The sequence below is a fragment of the Typopeltis vanoorti genome, chromosome 17 (assembly GCF_054136105.1).
Source record: "Typopeltis vanoorti isolate ZY-2024b chromosome 17, IOZ_Tvanoo_1.0, whole genome shotgun sequence".
NCBI lineage: Eukaryota > Metazoa > Arthropoda > Arachnida > Uropygi > Thelyphonidae > Typopeltis > Typopeltis vanoorti.
In genome coordinates, this window is record NC_143565.1 from 16,904,663 (window position 1) to 16,927,666 (window position 23,004).

The 23,004-nt window shown below is 36.2% G+C and overlaps 1 protein-coding gene across 1 annotated transcript; it reads left to right on the forward strand.

The window, feature by feature from the left end:
- Positions 1-3,360: 3,360 nt before the first annotated feature.
- LOC150097190 (B-cell lymphoma 3 protein homolog) lies at positions 3,361-20,636 on the forward strand. Its single transcript, XM_090407532.1, has 6 exons — positions 3,361-3,458; positions 10,436-10,478; positions 14,880-15,093; positions 17,516-17,710; positions 17,843-18,081; positions 20,054-20,636. The coding sequence occupies exons 2-6, from the start codon at positions 10,443-10,445 to the stop codon at positions 20,609-20,611; spliced, it is 1,242 nt and encodes a 413-aa protein (XP_090263658.1). The 5' UTR covers positions 3,361-3,458; positions 10,436-10,442; the 3' UTR covers positions 20,612-20,636.
- The last annotated feature ends 2,368 nt before the right edge of the window (positions 20,637-23,004 follow it).

Consider the following 23,004-nt stretch of genomic DNA (forward strand, 5'->3'; position numbering starts at 1 on the left):
CTTATGATTGATTTGTAGATGAGTAGTTTGTTGTCTATGCTTAAGCAGCTGCGTCTGTTGGTTAGTGGGTATGTTTGGGCTATGACTGTGTTTGCTTTGGCGCATGTGTGTGTAATGTGGGTATTGAAGTGTAGTTTTTTGTCAAGTTGTATTCCTAGGTATTTCGTTGTTGTTACCCATGGGATTATTTTGTTGAATATGTGTACTGCGTTGTGGGGGGATTTTTTCCTCCTTGTGAACAGTATTGCTGCGCTTTTATCTCCGTTTACGTCGACCCTCCAGTTTTTGAACCAGAGTTCGAGTTCATTTGCTGCGGTTTGAAGTCGTTTTGTTATCAGTTTTGGGCATAGTGATCTGGTTAAAATGGCTGTGTCATCTGCGTAGTAGGCAGAAATCGTTGTTTTGTTCTGTGGGATATCAGCCATGTAGATGGCAAATAGTAGGGGGGAAAGTAGTGATCCTTGTGGAACTCCAGCTGTGACTTTGCGTTCAGTGGATATTATTCCTTGTATTTTCACTCGGAATTTTCTGTTTTTTAAGTATGAGCTGATCAGGAGGACTAGGTGTATTGGTACTTTTGCTGTTATTAGTTTATGTAGGAGACCGATGTGCCATACTTTGTCGAAAGCTTTGGCTATGTCGAGGAAAATGGCACCGGTTTGTTGTTTCCAATTGAAACCGTGTGTGATGTATTCTGTGATTCTTTGTACCTGTTGTACCGTGTTGTGCTGTGGTCTGAACCCGAATTGTTCGTCTGGGATGATGTTGTTTTTGGTGGCTGTTTCTTGTAGTCTGGTCAGGATTACTTTTTCGGATATTTTTCCGAGACAGGAGAGGAGACTGATGGGTCGGTAATTTTGTGGGAATTTCGGGTCTTTTCCTGTTTTGGGGATCAGGATTATGTCTGCAGTCTTCCAACGGTTTGGAAAATAGCTAAGCCTGAGCATTGCGTTTGTGATGGCAACTATGTGCATGAGTGCTTTGTGTGGTAGGTGTTTGATTAATTTGTTCGTGATTTTGTCTGGACCCGGCGCTTTTTTATTTTTAAGGTGTTTAATTATTTCGCGTATTTCTTTTGGGGATGTTGGGCGGATATTCGGTTGCTGGTTGTGGTGCCTTAGTACATGTCTTGTCTGTCGGTGTATTTTTGTGATAAATGTTAGGTCTACGTTCTTGTAGTTGGGGCTGAATTGTAGTTCTAGGCTGTCCGCGAAAGCTTCCGCTTTTTCGTCATCGCGGTAGACCGTGCCGTGTTCCCCATGAATTGGTGGTACATAGCTTGACGTGTTGCGAAGGCTTTTGAGGAGTTTCCATAGTGCTTGGTCGTTTGGTTGTATAGAACGGAGTGTGTTTTCCCAGTGTTGGTTGCGGAAATCTCTGATTGCATAGCGGACTAGTTGAGTAACTTTGTTGAGTTCTTGCCGGTCTTGTGGCGCTAGTGTTTTGTGATATTGTCTGCGTATTTTATTTTTGTGTCGAATGAGTTTTCTGATGTCTTCTGGGAGTTGGTTTGGTTTCGTGTTGGATGTAATCGAGGTTACTGCTGCTAGGCTTAGCGTTATTTGTTTTTCTAGGTTGGAGACTGCAGTTTCGATATCTTGTTTCGTGGAGATGATAGGTATGGGTCCTATGGTGTCCTTGATTTTTGTGGGTAGTTGTGTCCAGTTTGTGGTGGTAGGGTTTGTAGTTGTTTTTTCGGGTGTAGCGCCCAGCTGGAGTAGGACTGGGTTATGATCTGAGCTTAGATCGTTTATTGTTATTAGCTGGTATTGATGGTTCACGTTTCTCATGATAACTATGTCTAGTACGTCTGGTCGCCCTAACGTGCCGTAGTGTGTGGGTTCGATCGGTCCTGCGACTACAATGTTCCTGTTAGCGATGAAATTGTGTAGGATTTTGCCGTTTTTGTTTGCAATCCTGCTATTCCATGCTGGGTGTTTAGCGTTTAAGTCACCAGCCATTATTATGGTTTCATTATTGTCTAGTAGCTGTGACAGGTCTGTGGTAGATAAGTGTTTGTTTGGAGAGTTGTATGTGGCATAAATTTTGAGGCTGTTTGTGTTGGCTAGGTGAACTTGTAGTCCTGTGACTTCTAGGGTTGTGAGCTGGGGGGGTTTTATTTCGTTAAATCTAAGTTGTTTCCTGATGAAGATAGCTGTTCCTCCACCTCTGGCTGTTGTTCTGTCGGTTCTGAATAGGTGGTAGTTTATTAGTTTTGGGTTGTCTGATGGGCGTAGGTGAGTTTCGTTTATTAGTATTATGTCTGTGTCTATGCGTTGTATGAATTCTCTTAGTTCGTGCATTTTGTTGAGTATGCCGTTTGCATTCCAATATATTATCTGTAGTGAATTGTTGGTGTTGGTTGTGTTATTCATGAGTGAGGGTAGAGAAGATTACTTGTGCGTTTTTCATGAAGTGTTTTGTTGATTCTTGGGTGGGATTTGTCTTACTGAATGCCAGTAACATTTCGCCTAGGGCGGCTGTTATTTTGGCTGAGTTGGGTGGTTGGTTGTGGGTGGTGGGTTCTTGGTTTGTTCTTACTATGTCAGCATATGTTGCGTTTACTCGGGTAGTTGTGGGGGTTGCTGGTTTTGATGTGGGTGGCGTGTGTTTGTTTGTGTCTGTTGTGGAACTTGGGTCTCTTGTTTTCCGTGTTGTCACTTCATTGGTTGGGTGTTTAGGGCATCCCTTATAGTTTGCAGGGTGCGGGCCGTCGCAGTTTGCACATTTTGCTGGAGTTGACCCAAACTAAGGCATGACAACCTTAAATATCCTTGCGTCTACCAGATCTGGTGCACTGTGAAACACCATATTTCGGCATGACTGAGAAGTCTATTGAGTTGCATATTGAAGAACACAAGAGGGCGTTACGTACGGCAGACACGAGCTAGTGTTCTGTCAAACCATGTTATGTTTTTTGCTAACACTATCGAAGGAAACCTAAACCATTCACTTCTATAGGACAAATCAAATATGTTTTTTGCTAACATTATCGAAGGAAACCTAAACCATTCACTTCTATAGGACAGATCAAATATGTTTTTTGCTAACACTATCGAAGGAAACCTAAACCATCCACTTCTATAGGACAGATCAAATATCTTTATATCTTTCGTTGGTACGATGAAATCAGTATCCAGTCATCATTTATTTTTTAAAACACACACACACACACACATACACAAATTTTATACATATATTTTAATCCTTTTCCCAAGTATATAAAATTTCTTGGTATCTTTAATATATTACACCTAAGGTAAAAAAACTTTGTATATATATATATATATATATATATATATATATATGTGTGTGTGTGTGTGTGTATTGGTGTCGCTTCACTACGCTGTGTACAGACGTGTGAATTTTGTGCTCTATGTTAATTTCCCAATTTAACAAGGATAATTAATATTTTTATTCAACTTTATTATAGTATTATCTTCGGATATCAATTTATGGTAAGTTACGTTTAACTTTTTTACAAAAGAACTAGAATATAAATGAAAATGTGTGATTTTATGAATATCCCTCGAAGTTTGTGGCGTCCCTTTGTGTTGTTCATACAACACTTGAAATACGACCTTCGGAGTGACCGTTTGCGCGACCTTCGACCTGACGTTCCCTTCCTACCAGGCAGAGGCTTAAAACACGCACAGTAGGACTAAGAAACAACTCACTTCAGGTATGATATGACTTACTGATTTTCTTTTGACTACGGCTCTTTCTGTTAGGATTCTTTCTCTATAATATTACAGCGACTATCACTATCAAAATATAAATATTGCTCTCAAAATGGAAAAAGAAATATGCAGCCGCTGTTATTAATACCCATTAATGGCGATTATGTGCAACAGGAACCACTCAGGATTTAACCATGGGTGTGTGTGGGGGGGGGGGGGGGGAACCGATTTAGTTCTCAAACTCTTAATAGTTCATCTCTCGCCACAAGAGGCTAAAGGAAGGTTAATTAAAGACAGCAAAGAAAAAAAAAAAAAGGGAAAAAATTAACGACATCGAATATAAATTGTTCCTGCAATGAAAGTTTTATGCACCTGAGAATCAAAGAAAATGTGTTGAATGATTTGCAATTCTAATTTGTTGCATAGAAAATAATTATTACCAAACATGAATTATCATAATTTAAATCTACGTACTTTGTAGATCATATACCCACGAAAACACAGAAATGTAATATAAACGATAAGAAAACTGTTATTTGAAAACATTCACGAAATGTTTTGTGTTTTTCATGGTCATCAAGGGAACGTGTTTGGCGTCTTAAGCCGAAGCGTTTGATAAAGAATACATGAAACGTTCGGGGAAATTTGCAACCTCTGTCATGGTATAGCCCAGTATGACCGCAGAGGGTGCAGGTAGGCTGCGTATTGTGTACAAAAGAGTCAATTCCGAAGTGTACCAAGAAATTCTTCAGCACTTTATTAACGGCATCGAAAGAGTTGTGTCATGTTGATTTTCTTTTTCAGCAAGATTCAGCTTCTTGTCACGCTTCCAAGAGCACTTCTTGATGGCTCAAATAAAGCCAAATCAACGTAATTCATTGGACAGAAAACTCACCAGATTTAAACCCCATCGAGAATTTGAGAGAATTATGAAAAAAACGTCTTCAAGAAATTACCACTTCAGACAGCAGATTAGACAGCCGAAAACATTTGTCTAAAATGTTTTCGGCTGCCTGAATTTTGTGAATTATAGCAAAAGACACGAACATTATTAATCTTAACACCTAATCAAGCATAACTACAGCTTATTTGGCTCTAGTAATGCTTGAAGTACTTAGTTTCATGAAACCGCTTTAAAAAAGTAATAGAAGATAGCATTTTTTCTTTTTCTTTTTTTTTTTTGTTGTTGTTATTGTTGTTGAAGAAGAAATTGGGAAAATCCCCGAGCATCTTGTAATGTAATCCAATAATCTGGAAGAATTGTATGATTCTTTCACATCGATGAATTGAATATACAAGAAATCTATCCGGATAATAAAGATTAGAACCAGCAGGGATTCACCTCTATGGCTAAACGACGATATATTACTCAAAATATACAAAATGGCACCTGCTTAAAAAAGAGAAATCTTTGCGATCAGAGCTTAAAAAGCGAATATACACAACCCAGAAACAAATTCCACCCAGAAATACAACGAATTAAACTTACGAATAATTATTACACAATAAAATTTGAAGAACATGGACAACAAGAAATGTTACTCTCAATAAAATACCTCCTGCCTCAACGACTGTTATCCAGAATTTTGCCAAACACGGTTTAAGTAATAAGCAATTGCGGAAATATTTATTACTACTGTCAATGATCAAAGTACAAATGTAAAGTGAATTCTACCCGATCTTAAAAGCCAAATTACCAACCCTGTCACACAAAATAAGTGTGTGGACAGGGTTGGTAATTTGGTTCCTTTAGATAATACAAAAAGATTTGGTTCTTTTATCTGAAATATCAGCTTCAAAATATCCGTAAATTTGATCACATACGACCAAGGGATATCAAACTGCACCACGCCACCGTCGCCAGTTATACTTAAATTATCAAATTTAATATTTCAGAAATAAAAAAGATCACCAGAGCTAAAACAGCAGCGATAACTCTACTACATAGAAAAAGTAAAATCCGATGAAATTAACAACTTTTATTCGTGTGGGGTTCCTTCACGGATCTCCCCGTGGATGTTCACGGGTTCGATTTGCCTGTTACGAGAGACGAAAAACCCGCGTGTCTGAGCGAAAAGCCTTTTAACCCCGTATGAGACCTGCTAACTCACATTTACTCCAAAGAGACCAGATAAATGTTCCTCACATTATGGATGGAATCGAACCCAGGTCTTTCTGAACAAAGGGCTTCGTCTATACAGACTGAGCTACGGATGCTCTTGAATTTTACAGGCCTAGCTGTGAATAATAGAAATAATCAGAAAAAAAGTGTTAATAAAAAAAAATCCACATATCGAGAGGAATTCGGTATAATATTCATTCGGCATGGGATTTTCTAAAGATCAAGCAGCCAGTATCTTATTGGATGGTCTTTGTGAAATAATCAACTCAGCTCTGCACAAAAAACCACGTTTTGTTGGCACTTGATCTTCACTTCTCTAAAGCTTTTGACATCATAAAGCACAGAATTTGCTTTTTAAAAAAAAATCTCGAAAATAAAAGCATGAGAGAACTGGTTCGAAGACTGAAAATGCCGATAGACATGCCTTTCATGTATTTTGTAAGCAATCTATCCAATTTATAGTTGTACAGTAACATCTGTTCTGTCAGTACGCAACAAACAGACCTCAACATAATCACTGATTGGTTGATGCGTAATTCTACCAAAATAAATAAAAATAATGAATCTCAACTCAACTCAACATTTGAGTTGAGATTCTTGGATTTCTCACACACATATCACTGAAATGTCACATACTGCCCAAAGAAAACAAAAATCTCTCCTTGCCCAACAATCCATGAAGCTACAAACCGCAAATATTTAGGCATGCACTTTGACTATAATATACGATGGAACACACATGTTAACTATATACACGAAAAATGCGGCGATTACTCTTTAAAATGATAACTTGCAAGACATTATCTTGAAATACTAGGAAAATCATCTATAAATCTCTAGGTTAACTTGAACCGCTTTATTTAATGAAAAATTAAACTCATTACACAAGGCTGATGCAACAATAGCAGTTGAGTGTCCAAATAGTACCCTTATTTTTCCTCGATCAACACATACGAACAACCGAATTCTGACTATAAAAAATCTAGGACATTAGTCTATCATGCTAAAATACTATTCTTCCAGAAAATACCGAAAAACAGTAAAAATTACAGATCAAATAAGAGTTCAGCATATTACAAGTAATTATATTGATACATATGGAAAAGCAACCCATCAATCCAATGTAACAGACCTATTAAATAACCTTTCCATACAGTATGAAGAACTTCATACGCCGGTCTGAAGAGAGCCTCGTGGCCTCTGTACTAAACATGCAACAGTAACAATGACTGATATTTAAAATATCTTCCAGTAAAATATCACAGGTAAAAAAAAGAAGAAAAAACTATTAGTATTCTAATTATATGTTCTTCTTCTTCAACCTTCTGGTTCTGTCCACTGCTGGACGAAGGTCTCCCCCATGATTTTCCAGATCACTCGGTTTTTTGCCTCTCCCATCCATCTCACTCCTGCAATTTGTTCCAGTTCATCTCTCCACCTTCTTCTCGGTCTTCCTCTTTGTCTTGCTCCATCCATTGGTCACCACTCTGTTGTTTTTCTAGTCCATCTCCCGTCACTGCATCTGGCAATATGGCCAGCCCATCACCACTTAGTCTGGTTAATGTATTTTACAATATCCATGACACCTGTTTGAGATCTTATCCAGATCTCAAAAGGTCTTCCTTTCTCTTAATATTATTTTTAGCATACTTCTTTCCATGCGATGTTGTTTTGTTCTCAGTTTTTTGTTTAGGGCTTCTGTTAAAGTCCATGTTTCTCCTCCATATGTTAGGATAGGAAGTATGCACTGGTCGAAAGCTTTTAGACTCATAGGGATGTAAAATCTGAATATGTCTCATTTTCCCATAAGCTATCCATCCAAGGTGAATTCTTCGCTCAGTCTATTTTCTTTGGCACTCTTCAAAGGATAACAATCGACCTAAATATACATATGAAGTAACTTGTTCTATTTCATGGTTTTCAACTTTGATAGTTCTATGGTTTATGTATTTATTCATCATTATTTTCATTTTTTCTCTATTTATTTAGATATTCTAATGGCATCTAAAAGGAACCATTACAATAATTAGTATATCAGCTGATTGTAGTAAAGTACCACATGATTATGGTACTTAATGTACATGTATGGTATATGTATATATATGCAATGTAAATGCATATGATATATATACAGTATATACGTAGGCTGTTCAATAAGTCATAAGACCAATTTTACTCTGGCGAAACCACTCATCACAATATTAATTTCTGGAATAAAGAAAGGTTGCTGTATGTATTAACAAAAGAGGTTGATAGAATGCGTATACGGGCCGATGTGCCAGAAGGTCACGTGACTAAACGCAAGTGCTCATCGGCGCGCCTACGAGGTGCGACCAGTCTTCGAAATGGAAGCGTCCTTGGAACAGCGTTATGCGATTAAATTTTGTGTGCGTTTGCAAAAATCGGCATCGGACACTTTTAACATGATACGCGAAGCTTTCCACCATGAAACAATGTCGAGCGCAAGTGTTTTTCGCTGGCATGAAACTTTTAAGAAAGGAAGGAAAAATGTGGAAGATCTTGAACTTGAGGGAAGACCTTCAATGTCCATCACAGAGACAATGATTAACACAGCAGCCATCATCATCAAGCACGTCAAAAGGAAACGTCCATTGCTGAAGAATGGCTTCTAATTGCACCAGGATAATGCAAGGCCACATATTGCTGGATGTGTAGTGGACATGTTGCAGAAGAACAACACAGATATCCTACCACACCCTCCATACAGTCCTGATCTCGCACCGTGCGATTTCTGGCTGTTTCCTCAGCTCAAGAAACCACTAAGAGGCCTCCATTTCGAAAAGCAACAAAGCATGTATAAAAGCTGCGGAGGCGGTTTTGAAAGAACTCTCAAAAAACGGACTTACACATGTGTTTAAGAAGTGGACGCAACGTTGGGACAAATGCATCGCGTCTCACAGTAGTTACTTCTAAAAGACCATGTAAATGATGACGATTAAAGGTAATCTGTTTTCTGTATAAACATAGTCTTATTACTTATTGAACAGCCTACATATATATATATATATATATATATATATATATATATATATATATATATATACACACTTTAAGGTCAAAGCACCTTATGGTAACTTGTTCTGGTAAAATATTTATAAGCTCTGTATTACTTAAACCTTGGTATTTCTAAGCCTGGCTTCCACTGCTGAGACCTCAATAAAGGTCGAAACCGGTCTGGGTAGTGGCCCCTTGCCTTTAATGCATAGCATCATACATCTCCTCAAGGAGATATGCTTTGCATTAAGAGTAAATATTAAGAATAGTGATCAGAGCTTATTCCACCTTTACCACGAGTTGCCTAAGACTTGCACTACGTGCGGATCACCCAGACTTGCACTACTTGCAGGCGCAAACTTGAATTTCTTGTCTGTTTGCTTACTTGGGAAATGGATTAAATGCCAGGTTTATATTTAAAATAGCTTGGTATCTTTAACGTATATTATACTCAAGGTAAAAAACTTTCTACATCTATAACTCATCCTGAGATTTTTATTTAATAAGGTCAAAGCACCTTATGTTAACTTGTTTTGGTAAAATATTGATGAGCTCTGTATTACTTGGTATTTCTAAGCCTGGCTCCCACTGATGAGACCTCAATAAAGGTCGAAACCAGTCTAGGTAGTGGCCCCTTGCCTTTAATGCATATGCAAGAGATGTGTTTTGCATTAAGGGTAAATATTAAGAATAGTGATCAGAGCTTATTCCACCTTTACCACGAGTTGGCTAAGACTTGCACTACGTGCGGATCACCCAGACTTGCACTACTTGCAGGTGCAAACTTGACTTTCTTGTCTGTTTGCTTACTTGGGAAATGGATTAAAACCAGGTTTATATATAAAATAGCTTGGTATCCTTAACGTATATTATACCCCAGGTAAAAAACTTTCTACAACACACACACACACACACACACACACACACACACACACACACACACACACACACACACACACACACACACACACACACATATTTATTTATATATATTGTGAAATATTTCCAGAAATAATAATTTAAATAATTTATGAAAAGCATTATTTTAAAAATCTTTCTTCAGATTAAAAGCCAATGGAAGTGTATTTCTATTCATTTATTGCCTAAACTAACTTGTGGTGTTGTAAATAGGGAAATAAATAGAAATCGACGAAAATAAAGGATTAGAAAAGGCTTGTCGATTGTTAAAGCCTCTGCTACTAATGGCTCAGTTAAGTAAGTTTGAGTGCGGTTAGTAGTTGGAAGGGACCAATCGTTCGATGCTGTTGGCACCCTTCCCATCGATGAGTCTTTAGACTCCCTGGAGGTGTCAAATGCAGTTCTTAAACTAACATTAGAATGTTTTTTACTTACTTAACGAAATATGAGTGAAATTTAAAAGGCGACGGAATTCTTCAATAGCGCCATTGAGTGGTGAATACTAGCGTTAATAAAATAAGGAAACAATCAGCAACCACAAAATATTCAAGAGAGAATTAATTTTTTTTATCATATTGTAGAAGAAACAAGTTAATATATATATATATATATATATATATATATATATATATATATATATATATATATATATATATATATATATATATATATATATATATATATTATTTTATTTTTTCAGAGTTGCCATGATGAGAAAAGGAAGATCAAAGGGTAAAAGAAAAGTAGGTGTCCGTTTCTGAAATTCTTATTTGGATATAACAAGTTATTACATTAAGACCGAAGTATCTTGACAGCTTAAAGTGTAAATTATTCAAATCACTAAATTTAGAAAGACTACAATTATTTATAATTAGGAATAAAAACGTTTGTTTGAAACGATATTTAATGCATTTTTATAATTATATTTACAAGATTGATTTATCAATTTTAATCTAAAAAATGAAAAATTAAAAAATAAAATAAAATATACCTATTTTTTTAATTTAAAATATAAATTTTGAATTAAATAATAAATAAATTTTAAATAAATTTTTATTTTATTTATTTTTTTAAATTCTTTGCTAGCTTACGGTACATATGTATTATAGGTTCACAAATAAATCTTTCCTGGGATTAACCACATAAATATGTATATTTTTCATAAAAGGTTCTGGAATAATGATTTATTTATAGTGGTAGCATTTCAAATATATGATATATGAATCAGTTAGGATTTTTGTTTAAATTTTAGTAATCGATGAAATTAAGGTTTTAAAAAATAGTTTATTTATTTATATCATTCATTTACTTTATTTCATTTACATATTTATTGTTTATTTATTTGATTTGTTTTGTCTATGCCATATTACTCGTTTGCTCGACTTTACTGAAATGTAGCATTTGGAATCAGTACAAAAATATGAACAGCTATCTCAGTTCTCGTTTCTCTGTGTATTTGCAGTGGCAAAACTGTGCTCTTCCTTGTTGAAATTTCATAAAATTTGGTATTATTATTATTATTATTATTATTATTATTATTATTATTATTATTATTATTATTATACAGGCATTTTCATGGGGCTAGAAGACTCATCGAGGGAGGTACGTTATTCACACATTCCCCCATTATTTACAGATTATCTAGCATACAGCTTCTTATATTCATTCTCTGCTCTGATAAAGCACTCACAACCACGTTTGGCATGCATTCAACCCGTTCACCATCCTCCAAGTAAAAGTCTAGTCCTCACACCTTTGCTAACGACGCTTTTACACCCTGTCCATGTGTGACCCGTCGTTCTGTTTCTGGCATCTACTGAAAAACGTTTTCAATTTTAGTCGTATAAGTTTCCATTAACGTCTATCATATATTTTCTTTGTCCATTAACGGTCAGTTCTTGAAGCCCACAGATGCCAATCTATTCTCATATTCGAGCATATCATAGACTTGCAACAATCTTTGTTACTCGCCTCCTGGATGCCATTCACCAATTCTTCATCCCCACTGAATCCGACTGTCTAGTTTAGTACGCAATAATTCCAGATATGGCTTTTTAGAATTCTTATATAAGAAACGATGGCTTCTCTGTCACTGTTTATTACCGTGTTCTTCATAATCACGTAATCTAATGTGTTGTTTAAGCTATCTTCAGAATAAGCCCTCTAAATTCCAACTTTCTGTTCATAATCAGCACCAAATACATGGTCGTCTCATCTGTTTCCTGCAGTTCAGTTCCATCACTATAGTATACAGCTGCTATTTTCTTCCTTTCAATCACCTTACACTTGCCCAAGTTAAATTGGCAGCCATTAACCTTAGTTCATGCTGATAGTCGATTTAAGTCTTCAAGCAGGATCTGTTCATCACCTGTAGTTACCTTCACCCTTCTCACTTTAGCATCATAAACAAACAACTGAATATTTTCGTCAAATAATTTCCTATATCATTGATGTACAACATTGATATACAAACAACAGAGAATCAAATACTGAGCCATGAGGCATGCTACTGGCTCTATCCTGGACTAAACCCATCCATAAACAAGTCTTTGATATCTATGCTTCAGCCAATCTCTAATCCAAATCATTAGATTCATATCCAACATTTGCTCTAATTTACGCTACAGACTTCTATATAGAATCATGTCAAATTACTTTGCAAAATATAGCAATATCACTAGCTAGCTCTTTTCCTTATTCAATGCCATTATCACTTTATTATCAAAATAAGCAAATAACTAAGGCAAGACGTAGCGGTCACAAAACCATGTTATCCGTTATACCCACATTTCTCTCCACCCAGTCTCGAATTTTGTCTTTCATCAATTTCTTAAATACCTCTACCATCACTCCTTAACCGTATCCAGTATTCAGTGGGACTATTTTGGCCACTTTCCTCTTCAGTGACTCCTACCAGGTACGGATAATTAAATTAAACAGCTTGGTCAAAGTAACCAATAATTTACTTGCACATATTAGTAAAACACGGGGCCATGTACTATGCGTTTTGCAACGTTTTTAGCGTCTCCATTTCTTCAACCACTCTTCACTCATCATTCAATGTCACATCTGGTATTGCATCATCACCACTTAGGTGGTACACTCCAGCAAAGTGCTCGCTCAGTAATCCAACGATTTCGTTTTCTGCTGTTATGTCTGACTCTTTAAAGCCATCCTTTCATAGTCGTTTCTCTTTTTATTTACCACGTAGTAAAAGAACTCTTTAGGATTAAGTTTAACCTCATCAGATAGCTTTCTCTCCTAATGAAATTTGGCCTTCCTTAGCATACATGTTATCCTTTTTGCCTGTTCCTTGTACAGCTCACGAGTATAATCACCACATTTCTTTTATAACCTTTTCTTTTTCTGCAACTCCTGTTTGATGAAGCTGTTCATCCCACTGCTTCTACCTGACTTATCCTTCTAAGGATATACATTCTGATATTGTTTTCTTCAAACAGCCATGGACCAGAAACATCTCATTCATTCCAAAGTATTATAGCACAGCATGGGTGATCGAATAGTTCTTAAATTGTCATAATCACCTACTTTGTAATTACACATATGCCCCTTCTTAGCAGAAAAGTCTGCATGTCTAGCTAGATTGCTTACTATTCTCTCTAATGCTACCATCAGATCTGGTCTTTTCAAACCTTGTGTGCCGTCCCTTACATGCTACTTCAGGTAATTCTCTCTAAGCAGGTGTATACATTCAGTATCCTTCCCTCACTCCAATCACAGTTGAAATCCCATCAAAAAATTACTTGACTTGAGAACATCGTGTTAATTTGCAGGATAAATTCTCATTTAGAATTATTCAGATGATGTGTATAGAAAGGAGATAAGCAAAAGGTCTTTACCCTATTACAATATCACCTTCTTTCAAACAGTGAAAAAAAAATCAGAATTCTCAGAGGTAAGACCTGTAATATGAGTGTTTTGAAAAAGAGAGCTCGTGAACTGAAGCACAGTAAGAATACCTTGATAAAATATGGTCGTGATCCATTCAAAGAAGGAAACAGAATAAACAACATATAAGATAAATGCAAAACAGTTCTGCAGTTACAGAAATGCACTCGCTTTCTTCCAAATATTAAAGAAGTGAAAATACGACACTTCTTGAACGACAGTAATAACAAATTGGCTTCCAGAACGCTGCACCATTTCGCATCTATATACTCATACCATAGATACATCGTAGAGTTCTTATCTGTTATTCTGTTGCTGAAGTAGTTCATGCAAACGATTATGTTTTCAGATTTAATATCAACAAATTCGAAATACTCGAATTTGTTGATATGAATTTGTTGATTCGGTAAGAAGGAAAATTTACATTTGATGTGAAGTGAATAACAGCAGATATTTGAATGTTTTCTTTTTGCTTGGATTACATTTTTGATAAAGCGGCTTGTGAACAAAAAATTCTTTGTTCCTTTTCAAGTTTCACCTGAAATGTACGCATAGTGATCACTGAATTACAAGCCTTTATGCAGGTATACGTAAACGTCACTTACGCAGCGTATATGTCAAAACACTTGGTCAGGTGAGTCACCACGTGTTTTAGGCAACGATTCAAGGATACTGTCGGATGGTAATCGTCAATAGTGTTGATCGCAACGGGAAAAACAAATGATTCTTTCGAAGTTCGATGAAGGACTGACTGTGCGTGCCCATCTTGCTGGAGCCACGATTTTGAAAGCAGAAGAATTGACAAGTTTCTCAAAAGGTGAGATATTCCAGGTGTTTAATCAGTAGAAAAATAGCCGCATTGCTTGTCTAAGAGGCCTACCTCTAGTCCTAAGAGAGTCTGTCAGGAATAAGATCGCTTTTGTCTGAAAAGACTTGTACGGACAAAGACTTCCTGTATGCAGGAATTGATAGAAGCACTTAATGAAGGTTGTTCCTGACCGATATCTCCTCGCACTATACGTAAGGAACTGAAAGGTTCGGTATTTTAGCAGTTTGCATGCCTGTACGTAAAACACAAGCATTTCTGGTTCAGTGGATGGTAAGTGCAGTAAACATAATACAGCAATTCGCAGTTGTTCGATATTTTGATTGTTTATATGAAATATATCAAACATTGATTGTTAGGTATATTTAAGGGTCGAATTTTAATCTAAATTTCTACACTCTTTTCGTAGAATTTACCGCCTGGAATTATAGACGAATTTCATGTCACACGTGCACTGAAATGGAATTACTTCAAGGATCGAATACAGATAGAAAATGAATCCAGTTCGGCTTATGCCGAAATTTTTTGGAGGTTGCCTGATAATTCGTTTCGCAAATTGACAAGCAATATGACTATCAGACCCGCCTTGTGCAAATGTGCATACAGCAGGAATGTTCATATAAGTAAGTCAAGATTTCATGGATAATAATCTGTTATAACTAAAATAATGATTATTTACTTATTTATTTTTACTAATTCTGTCTAACTTGAAACAAAGTGTTAAGGCATATTAGAAATTGTTAATTCTTGACCACAAAGATTAATGAAAATTAACTATTATTTAGATATTGGTCAAGTGTAGGTGAAGACAGTGGCTAAACGCCTACAATGTTTAGCCACTGTCTACCTTTTAACTATTTCGTATGGAAGAAAACAATTTACAACCAATTAACTGGATTGGCCATGGGCAGCCCCCTTTCACCCTCTTCTGCTGAGTTGTTTATGGAAGATCTTGAAAGTAAAATCTTATCTCAAATTAATCCAAAACGTAAGGCATGGTTCAGATTTGTTGATGACATCTTTATCATTTGGAACCATAAAAGGAAGAGCTATTAGATTACCTAAATAAAATCAATATGTTCCACCGTACTATCAAATTCACACTAGATCTTGAAAAGAACAAACAACTACCATTCCTGGATATCATAATAAAGAAAAAAGAAAATAACAGTGTCAACTTATCAGTTTATAGAAAACCAACAAATACTGGACGTTATCTAAACTTTAGCTCATCACACCACATCTCTCAAAAACTCAGCATTATTCATATACTAAAGAAAAGAGCTATACAATTCACCACGGACCATAATGATCTACAAAAAGAATTAAATAAAATATCAAACGATCTACTCCTAAATGGCTACCCTAGAGGACTTGGTAACAAGATTCTCTTCTCTGATATACCACAAAGACAACATAATGACACTCAATATATAACTACTATAACTATTCCATATGTTGGTACCATCTCCAAAAAACTAGCTTGCCTCCTAAAACCACACAATATTAGAGTGACTTTCAAGCCAGTTGAAACTATCCAGAAATTTCTAAGATCACCAAAAGATTTCAATCCTGTCTACAAACATGCAGGAGTTTATAAAATCCTTTGTTCCTGTGGTATAAGTTACATTGGTCAGACGTCTAGAAGCTTCGAAGTGAGACAAAAGGAACATATCAGCTATGTTAGAAACAACAGACAAGGTATTTCTGGCCTTTCTTCCCACTTCTTTACAACCAACCACATTATTGAATGAAATAAAAGGCTTATGCCATATATAGAGGAAAACTATAGTTCCAGAATCTTCAAAGAGGCCGCTACAGTCGCTCGTTCCACAAATAACCTCAACAGGAACCAGGGATTAATCCTACACCAGATATATGGAAGGCTTTAATTAGATCAATAAACACACAAGAAATAAACTACAAAATGCATCTGAACAAGTAAATCATGTATTCGCGACACGCGCATTGTTTCACGCGAACTACTATTTTGTTATTGAAATAGAATTGTCAGTTAACGTACAGCTTGTGATTTTCGTTTCTTTTCTTTGCTTTCCTGATTGTACCCTGAAGAAGCCGACAGCACAAGCGGGCGAAACTAGTTCGTAATTAAATTAGTTATTCACCTACACATGACCAATATCTAAATAATAGTTAATTTTCATTAAAATATTAAGGCAGTTCTAATCGTATTTAGAAGAGCTAAATATATAAAGTGTCGTGAATGTTTTTAATTTATATTTTAATTTTTTATACTGCTACAGCCACAAACAATATTGCATAAGATTCAACAATCAGAAATAATTAGAATTTTACACGATCCAATGTCTTAACTTCAGAAAGCATTATTCCCGATACTTTCGATTAGACTTTGTAAATAACGTATAGTTCCATACGAGGGGTGGAGGGGGCCGAAAGGTTCTCATAAATACTTTCGACATGGTCCTACCTCAATTTCTGGTGAATAAGTTCCTCCGTAACGCAATTGGAAGAACGACGGTACGTTACGTTCTTCGATTAGAAAAAAGCTCAATTTCGAATTTCGTCATGATGGGAGGAATCTTTACATGGACTTTTTCAATCGAAAGTGAGTTAGTCGATCTCATACGGTGGTATGAGAGTTATTTCTATAGGAAATTCGGGTTTTTCATCCCGCATACAGACAAATCGGCCCTTCAGAACACATGCATTTGACAGACAAAAAATACTGGTTGTCGTGGTGGTGGTGTTATTGGTAGGTAGTAGATGACGTTCATGTAGATGATTGGTAGTAGTGGTTCGGTATGGTGGTGGTGAAGACGAAGAGTTGTAGGTGTCCTCTCGCGATGAGTCTACGGACTCCTTGGAGGTGTCACGAATAATAATAATAATTATTATTATTATTATCCCAGCTTTTCAGTACACCCTTGTACATGACAATAAGAGGCTATAGCTTTTGATGTGTAATTTGGGTTTAATAGGAAAAAAAGTTATATGAGAGTTGATGGTTTACTGTTAATTCCATTTCATACTAATAAACTACTTTTATCCCTCTTTCCTCATCAGGTTATATTGCATTTTGTTTACAAACGTATGAACGCTTCGCCGACGAACCCGAGCATCTGATCAATTCCACTCATCTTGCTGGATTATATCATAATATTCAACTTTTGAGAAAAGCGCTGTTGAAAGGTCCTGTGAACACGAGAAGCCCATTTTTAGAGACACTTCTGCATTTCGCTGCTAAAATGTCAAACACGGGTAAGTGAATCATCTTCGCATTAGCCATTACTAATAAAGTGTGGAATAACCAATGCCGTTTATTTCACTTATTACTTTTCAAGTACATCCAGATATAAATCATTTACTTTAATTAATCATTTTCCTTTATAGAAATTATTAGTATGTTACTGGCAGCTGGAAGTGACATCAATGCTCAGGATATCGATGGACACACACCTCTAATCATAGCTTGTTTGTGGCAAAGTTTTGAGGCAACAAACTGCTTAATTCAACATGGAGCTGATGTCAACCTAGCGGACCGTTGTGGCAATACTCCTCTTTTTTATGTTGTAAGTTCTGTCTGTCCTTCCATTGGTATGGCAGCTCTTTTACTGAGCAAAGGAGCAAAAGTAAGTGCCATGTATCATTTTAGATAATCAGTAAGGCTAAATATCAGACAGTTTACAGTTTGTGAATTGTGATAAACAACTAACTCCCCCATTTCGTTAGTGTTACAGTAGTTAATCATTAAAGCATTACCTATTATTGAGTAAAGTATTAATTATTAACAACCAACATTGAGGTCCAGCTAACGCTTTTAAAAAAGTGTTAAGCATCAACAAAATGAAGAAAATATGCTGCTACCAGTTACACAAATGTAAATCTGAACTTCCTTGGTGTCAACTGGCTACTTCAGATTGCTGACATCATGTCATGCATATCGGGAAGATCTTGGCTGTCATAATGCATAAAGAGGATGAAGAGAATATGAGCTAATAAAAACAACTTCCTGTAGAATTCCACTGTTTTTTGGAATCGTGTTTAAACTAATGAGTCCCATTTAGTTTGTTTTTAAAGCATCTCCAAAATCATGAGTATTGTGTCCCAAATCAGACAATGTTCTCGATGAGTTTCATGTATGAGTATATCAAAATTTCAATCGGGTCAATAAAGAGAACCATTATAATTTTACTTTTATATGAAGCAGAGTTGATTACGTCTGCACACTCTTCAAGGTGAATGTTGTTCCCGTATTCTTCTGGAAATCTTGCTATGATTTTTGTAATGATATGGAATTTCTTTGCTATGTTGTGAGTGAATTATTATTTTTATTGCTATTCCATGGAGTCCTTAGAATCGTCGTAGGAGACCGTCACCCCCTTGCTAACCACTCTCACCCACTTTCGAGGGATGACCTCTTGTGGCCTCACTAGCCAAATATTGAAACATTTCTCCTCCATCAATCCTATAAAGTGTCTTAGATGTTTCTATTATATCCTGCTCTCCTTTTTCTCCTATCAACCAACTTTTGCAATTAAAATAACCTCAAAAAATCCACATATGGTGAATCTCGCAGACAACTCACCATCTTGCCCATTTGCCACTGGAACCTCTCCTCAATTCCTCATTCCCAAGGACCCAGGTGACCAGACCTGAGCACAGTAATCCAGGAGTTCGTATCATGGCTTTATAAAAAGGAATGATAACTCTCTTATCTGTTTTTTAGTGTGTTTTCAACACCTGTGAACTAGCATGTGGACTTTAGCAATATTCATTCCAAACTTCGGCTATCTGCTGCTATTCCCAGATCGCAGCCTCCATCAATTGTCTAGAGTATAGTTCTATCAGTGTGGTATACAGCTTGTAATCTTTGTATTCCAAAACTGTAACCTTTACCCATTTCTACATTAAATTGACATGTACTATGTTTTGTCCATACTGTCAGCTTATTCCAATCATTCCACCTGCTCTCTACATCACATAATTAAGAACGACTAGATCCACAAGTTTGTTGATCACTGATGTTTTAGCTATAGATTTGTATATGCTGACTGAATTATTTAATTTCTTTTCCTTTCAAAGGCTTTAAAGTAACCAGATTAGCAATATGTTGTTTAAAAATGTTGGGTCTGTTGTCATCAATTCTTGGGCCTTTGTTTGGATTGAATTCATGAACCACAATACAACAGTTCCACTTCTTTTAAGTCGGACACCATTCGTCATTAGTAGGAATTACTTCAGTTAGGACTATGATATATCAAGATCAACATTTCAACCAAGTTAAGCGAACTATCTGAAATCATGACAAGTGCCTTTTCTATTATTATTTGTTTTTGGATGGTCTATTCGCAGAGTAAACTAGGATGAATAGACGATGCCATTACTTAACTTAAGTCATCTATGGAAGGTGTTCCTTAAGTAACAAAACAACAGCACACGGATATATCAGTCGTTATTTAGGTAGCAATCGCTCCTAGAAATCCGTATATGTCAGCTTACCCGATTAAAAGTAGTAATCGATGTTTCGAGAATATTTCATATAATTCATTATTTACTCGTTTCCTTTTAACATACTCTGTTCATTCTATGTGCTCGTTTCAGGTGAATATAAGAAATAAGCATGGATGGAATCCCTTAATGGCTTGTCTAATGACCGTGCCATTCAGGGTGACGGAGGGAATACAGTTTCATCCCAACCTCCATGAAGTTATTCGATTACTCCTACGTCATAACTGTGATATGAACATGCATCCTCCAAGCACTGGTCCTCCCCTAGTGTTTGCCACCAAGCATTCCTTGATATCGTTGGTTCAATCGTTCCTTCGGTGTGGAAGCAACTCAAGCATACGTGACAGAGATGGCTTGACACCCCTGTTTTACGCTGCAAAGAAGAACAGTAAAAGATTAGTGGATTTGCTGTTTATTGCCGGCTTGAAGGCGCATAATGAAACATGGATTCGCGAAAAGTATCTCCTTAACGAAATCGAAAATGAAGAAATGAGGAACTACGTTGTTCAGAAGTGTAAAGAGGTTCAAACTTTGCAACAGTTATGCTGTCTCAAGTTAAGACAGAAATTAGGAACACGGGTAGTAGATGTTATTGATCAAGCATCTCTCCCTCGTATTGTTGTGTCATATTTAACCTTAAAAGACTTGTAAAACGAAACAGTTAAAAAATAAAACAGAATTCAAATTTAAATAATTTGTCGATTGTTTTTTAATTAACACCATAGATCATTTAGCAAGGTTACATTAACCCGATTATGATAAAACAGCTGACAAGTATACATTTTGTGAAATCTGAAACACTAAATTAAAATTTCCATGAACACAGATTTTGAATTGATTTTAAATACTGATAAGCATTCCAAATATTCTACACTCATTCATTCTTCTTCTTCAAAAGGTCCTCAAACATTCTGAGGACCTTTTGAAGTAGTCCGGGCCGTTTCCAGATTTTATCGTGCTCTAAGGCAAACAATTAAATATCTCCCCTGATGGATTATTAGACAAAAATCGCGGTTTTGCTTAACGCGGGATTTGATTAAAGCGACGAAATTATTTGCAGCAATCCCTTGATATACGCGTCAAGAGTTTTGATTAACGCACCTTTAAATTTACTGAAATTCCATCAAATACGACATCATTGCTACAAACCATGGACAGGGGCGTCATTGCAACTTTCAATGCCTATTTTAAAAGACATTCTCAAAGGCTGTGGAAACAACGGGAGAAAATGCGATTAGACTCCAAAACATTTGTAAAAATTTTAACATTAAACGCGCAATGGAAAACATTCATTATTCGTCGGAGCAAGTGTCTTCTAGCTGCATGAGAGCTGTTTGGAAAAACCTTTTGCAGAATGCACTAATGACTTAGATGGTTTTTCAGAATCCTTTGAAGAACGTGGTTGAAGAGATCATTGCAATTGGTGAGGACTTTGGTTTTGATGGTGTTGATGCAGCAGATATTAAAGAATTATTTGATTCAAACACAAAAGACTTCAGTGACAACGATCTTCTTGAAATTCAACAACGCACATATGAAGACAATGAACAAATGGAATGTGAAGATGAGGTTCCAAAAGGAGTCTCATCTTCACATTCCATTTGTTCATTGTCTTCAATCAAAGAACTGGATGGAAGATTTCGCATTTTAGAATCGCTTGAACAGCAAGTAATGGATGTGGATCCAGATGTTAATCGAAGAATGCTTATTTGCCGAGGTCTGGAGAGTCATTTTGCTTGTTATCGTAGAATTTATGCTGATAGGGAAAAAATAAAACTGATCAAACAACTCTTGATAACTTTTTTTTTTGATTATCATTGCTGTGACTGATGTAAGTACAAGCATATATTAAACATTTACTTTGCATTCATTTTTTATCTTTCCTAAAAGAACACCACATAAAACGAATTATTAATACAGTAATCGATCATGGACGAATTATAATTTTTACCATTGATTATTAGATTTGATTAACGCGATTTTGATATACGCGGTAACATCGAGGGATTAATTAAACGCGTTAATCGAGGGATACCTGTATAAGAAAATCTTCAATCTATTTTGTTTTTATTACGACAGGAACATTAATCTCTGTGGGGATATCGACAATAAAACTGTTTTTAAGCTCTTCTAAATTTAAATTATAAGCTATGTCGCCTCTATCGATATACTTGCTAGACCAGCCAATCTTTCTTGGGTCATTGCTGTTCGGGAATAATTTTTAATCAGTTTAAGCTTGGAAAAACTTCTTTCCACACTTGCTACGCTAACAGGAAATGTTAACAATATTCTTAGGGCAGTGGTTACATTGGGATAAATTTCAACAAGAGTTTGGTTACATACATGTATGATAAAATTTGATGAGGACCACTTTCCTCTTGTATTATTTTTGAGAGAATTTTTAATAAAATAAATAATAAATCAGCTAACGCCTTTAAATTCCTTATAGGGAGTAGGAGAGGCCTTTACCCTATCTAGCTTTTGGAGACTGAGTGGGCAATTCAATATCCACCAGTAGCCAATCAGAGATAGCTGGCCCATGTCTATCACTAATTATAACAGGGAAGAGGCTGACAAACAAGTGCTGCCATCTCTTGGTACTCAACCCTATTAAGATATGTTACTGTCTGAAATAATGTGGGTACAACGGTCGATTTTCTTGATTTTACAGGATGAAAAACCTGCTTGCCCATGGCAGAGATCGACTTACTCGGGAACCCGTCGAAGAACAGCATAGAAAAAGTTCCTCCAGTCGGCGACTAGAATTGAGCTTAATTCTAACTTCGAGCAACCAAGCGCAGAGGACACGAGAGCCACTTCCACTGAGCTACACAGGCCTCTGAGAGAATTTTTAATTCTTCAAATAAATCTAGTGCATCTATATCAAATGTTCTGCCACTGCTCAGAGCAATTTCTAAGTCTTCACAATATTTTAATATTTCGTCCGAACTCCAGTTATGTAAATTATTTATATTATATAAAAATCTAAATAGATCACTGTGTGATCTCAGCTGTTGAACTCTATTTTGTAAGCTATTTATAGC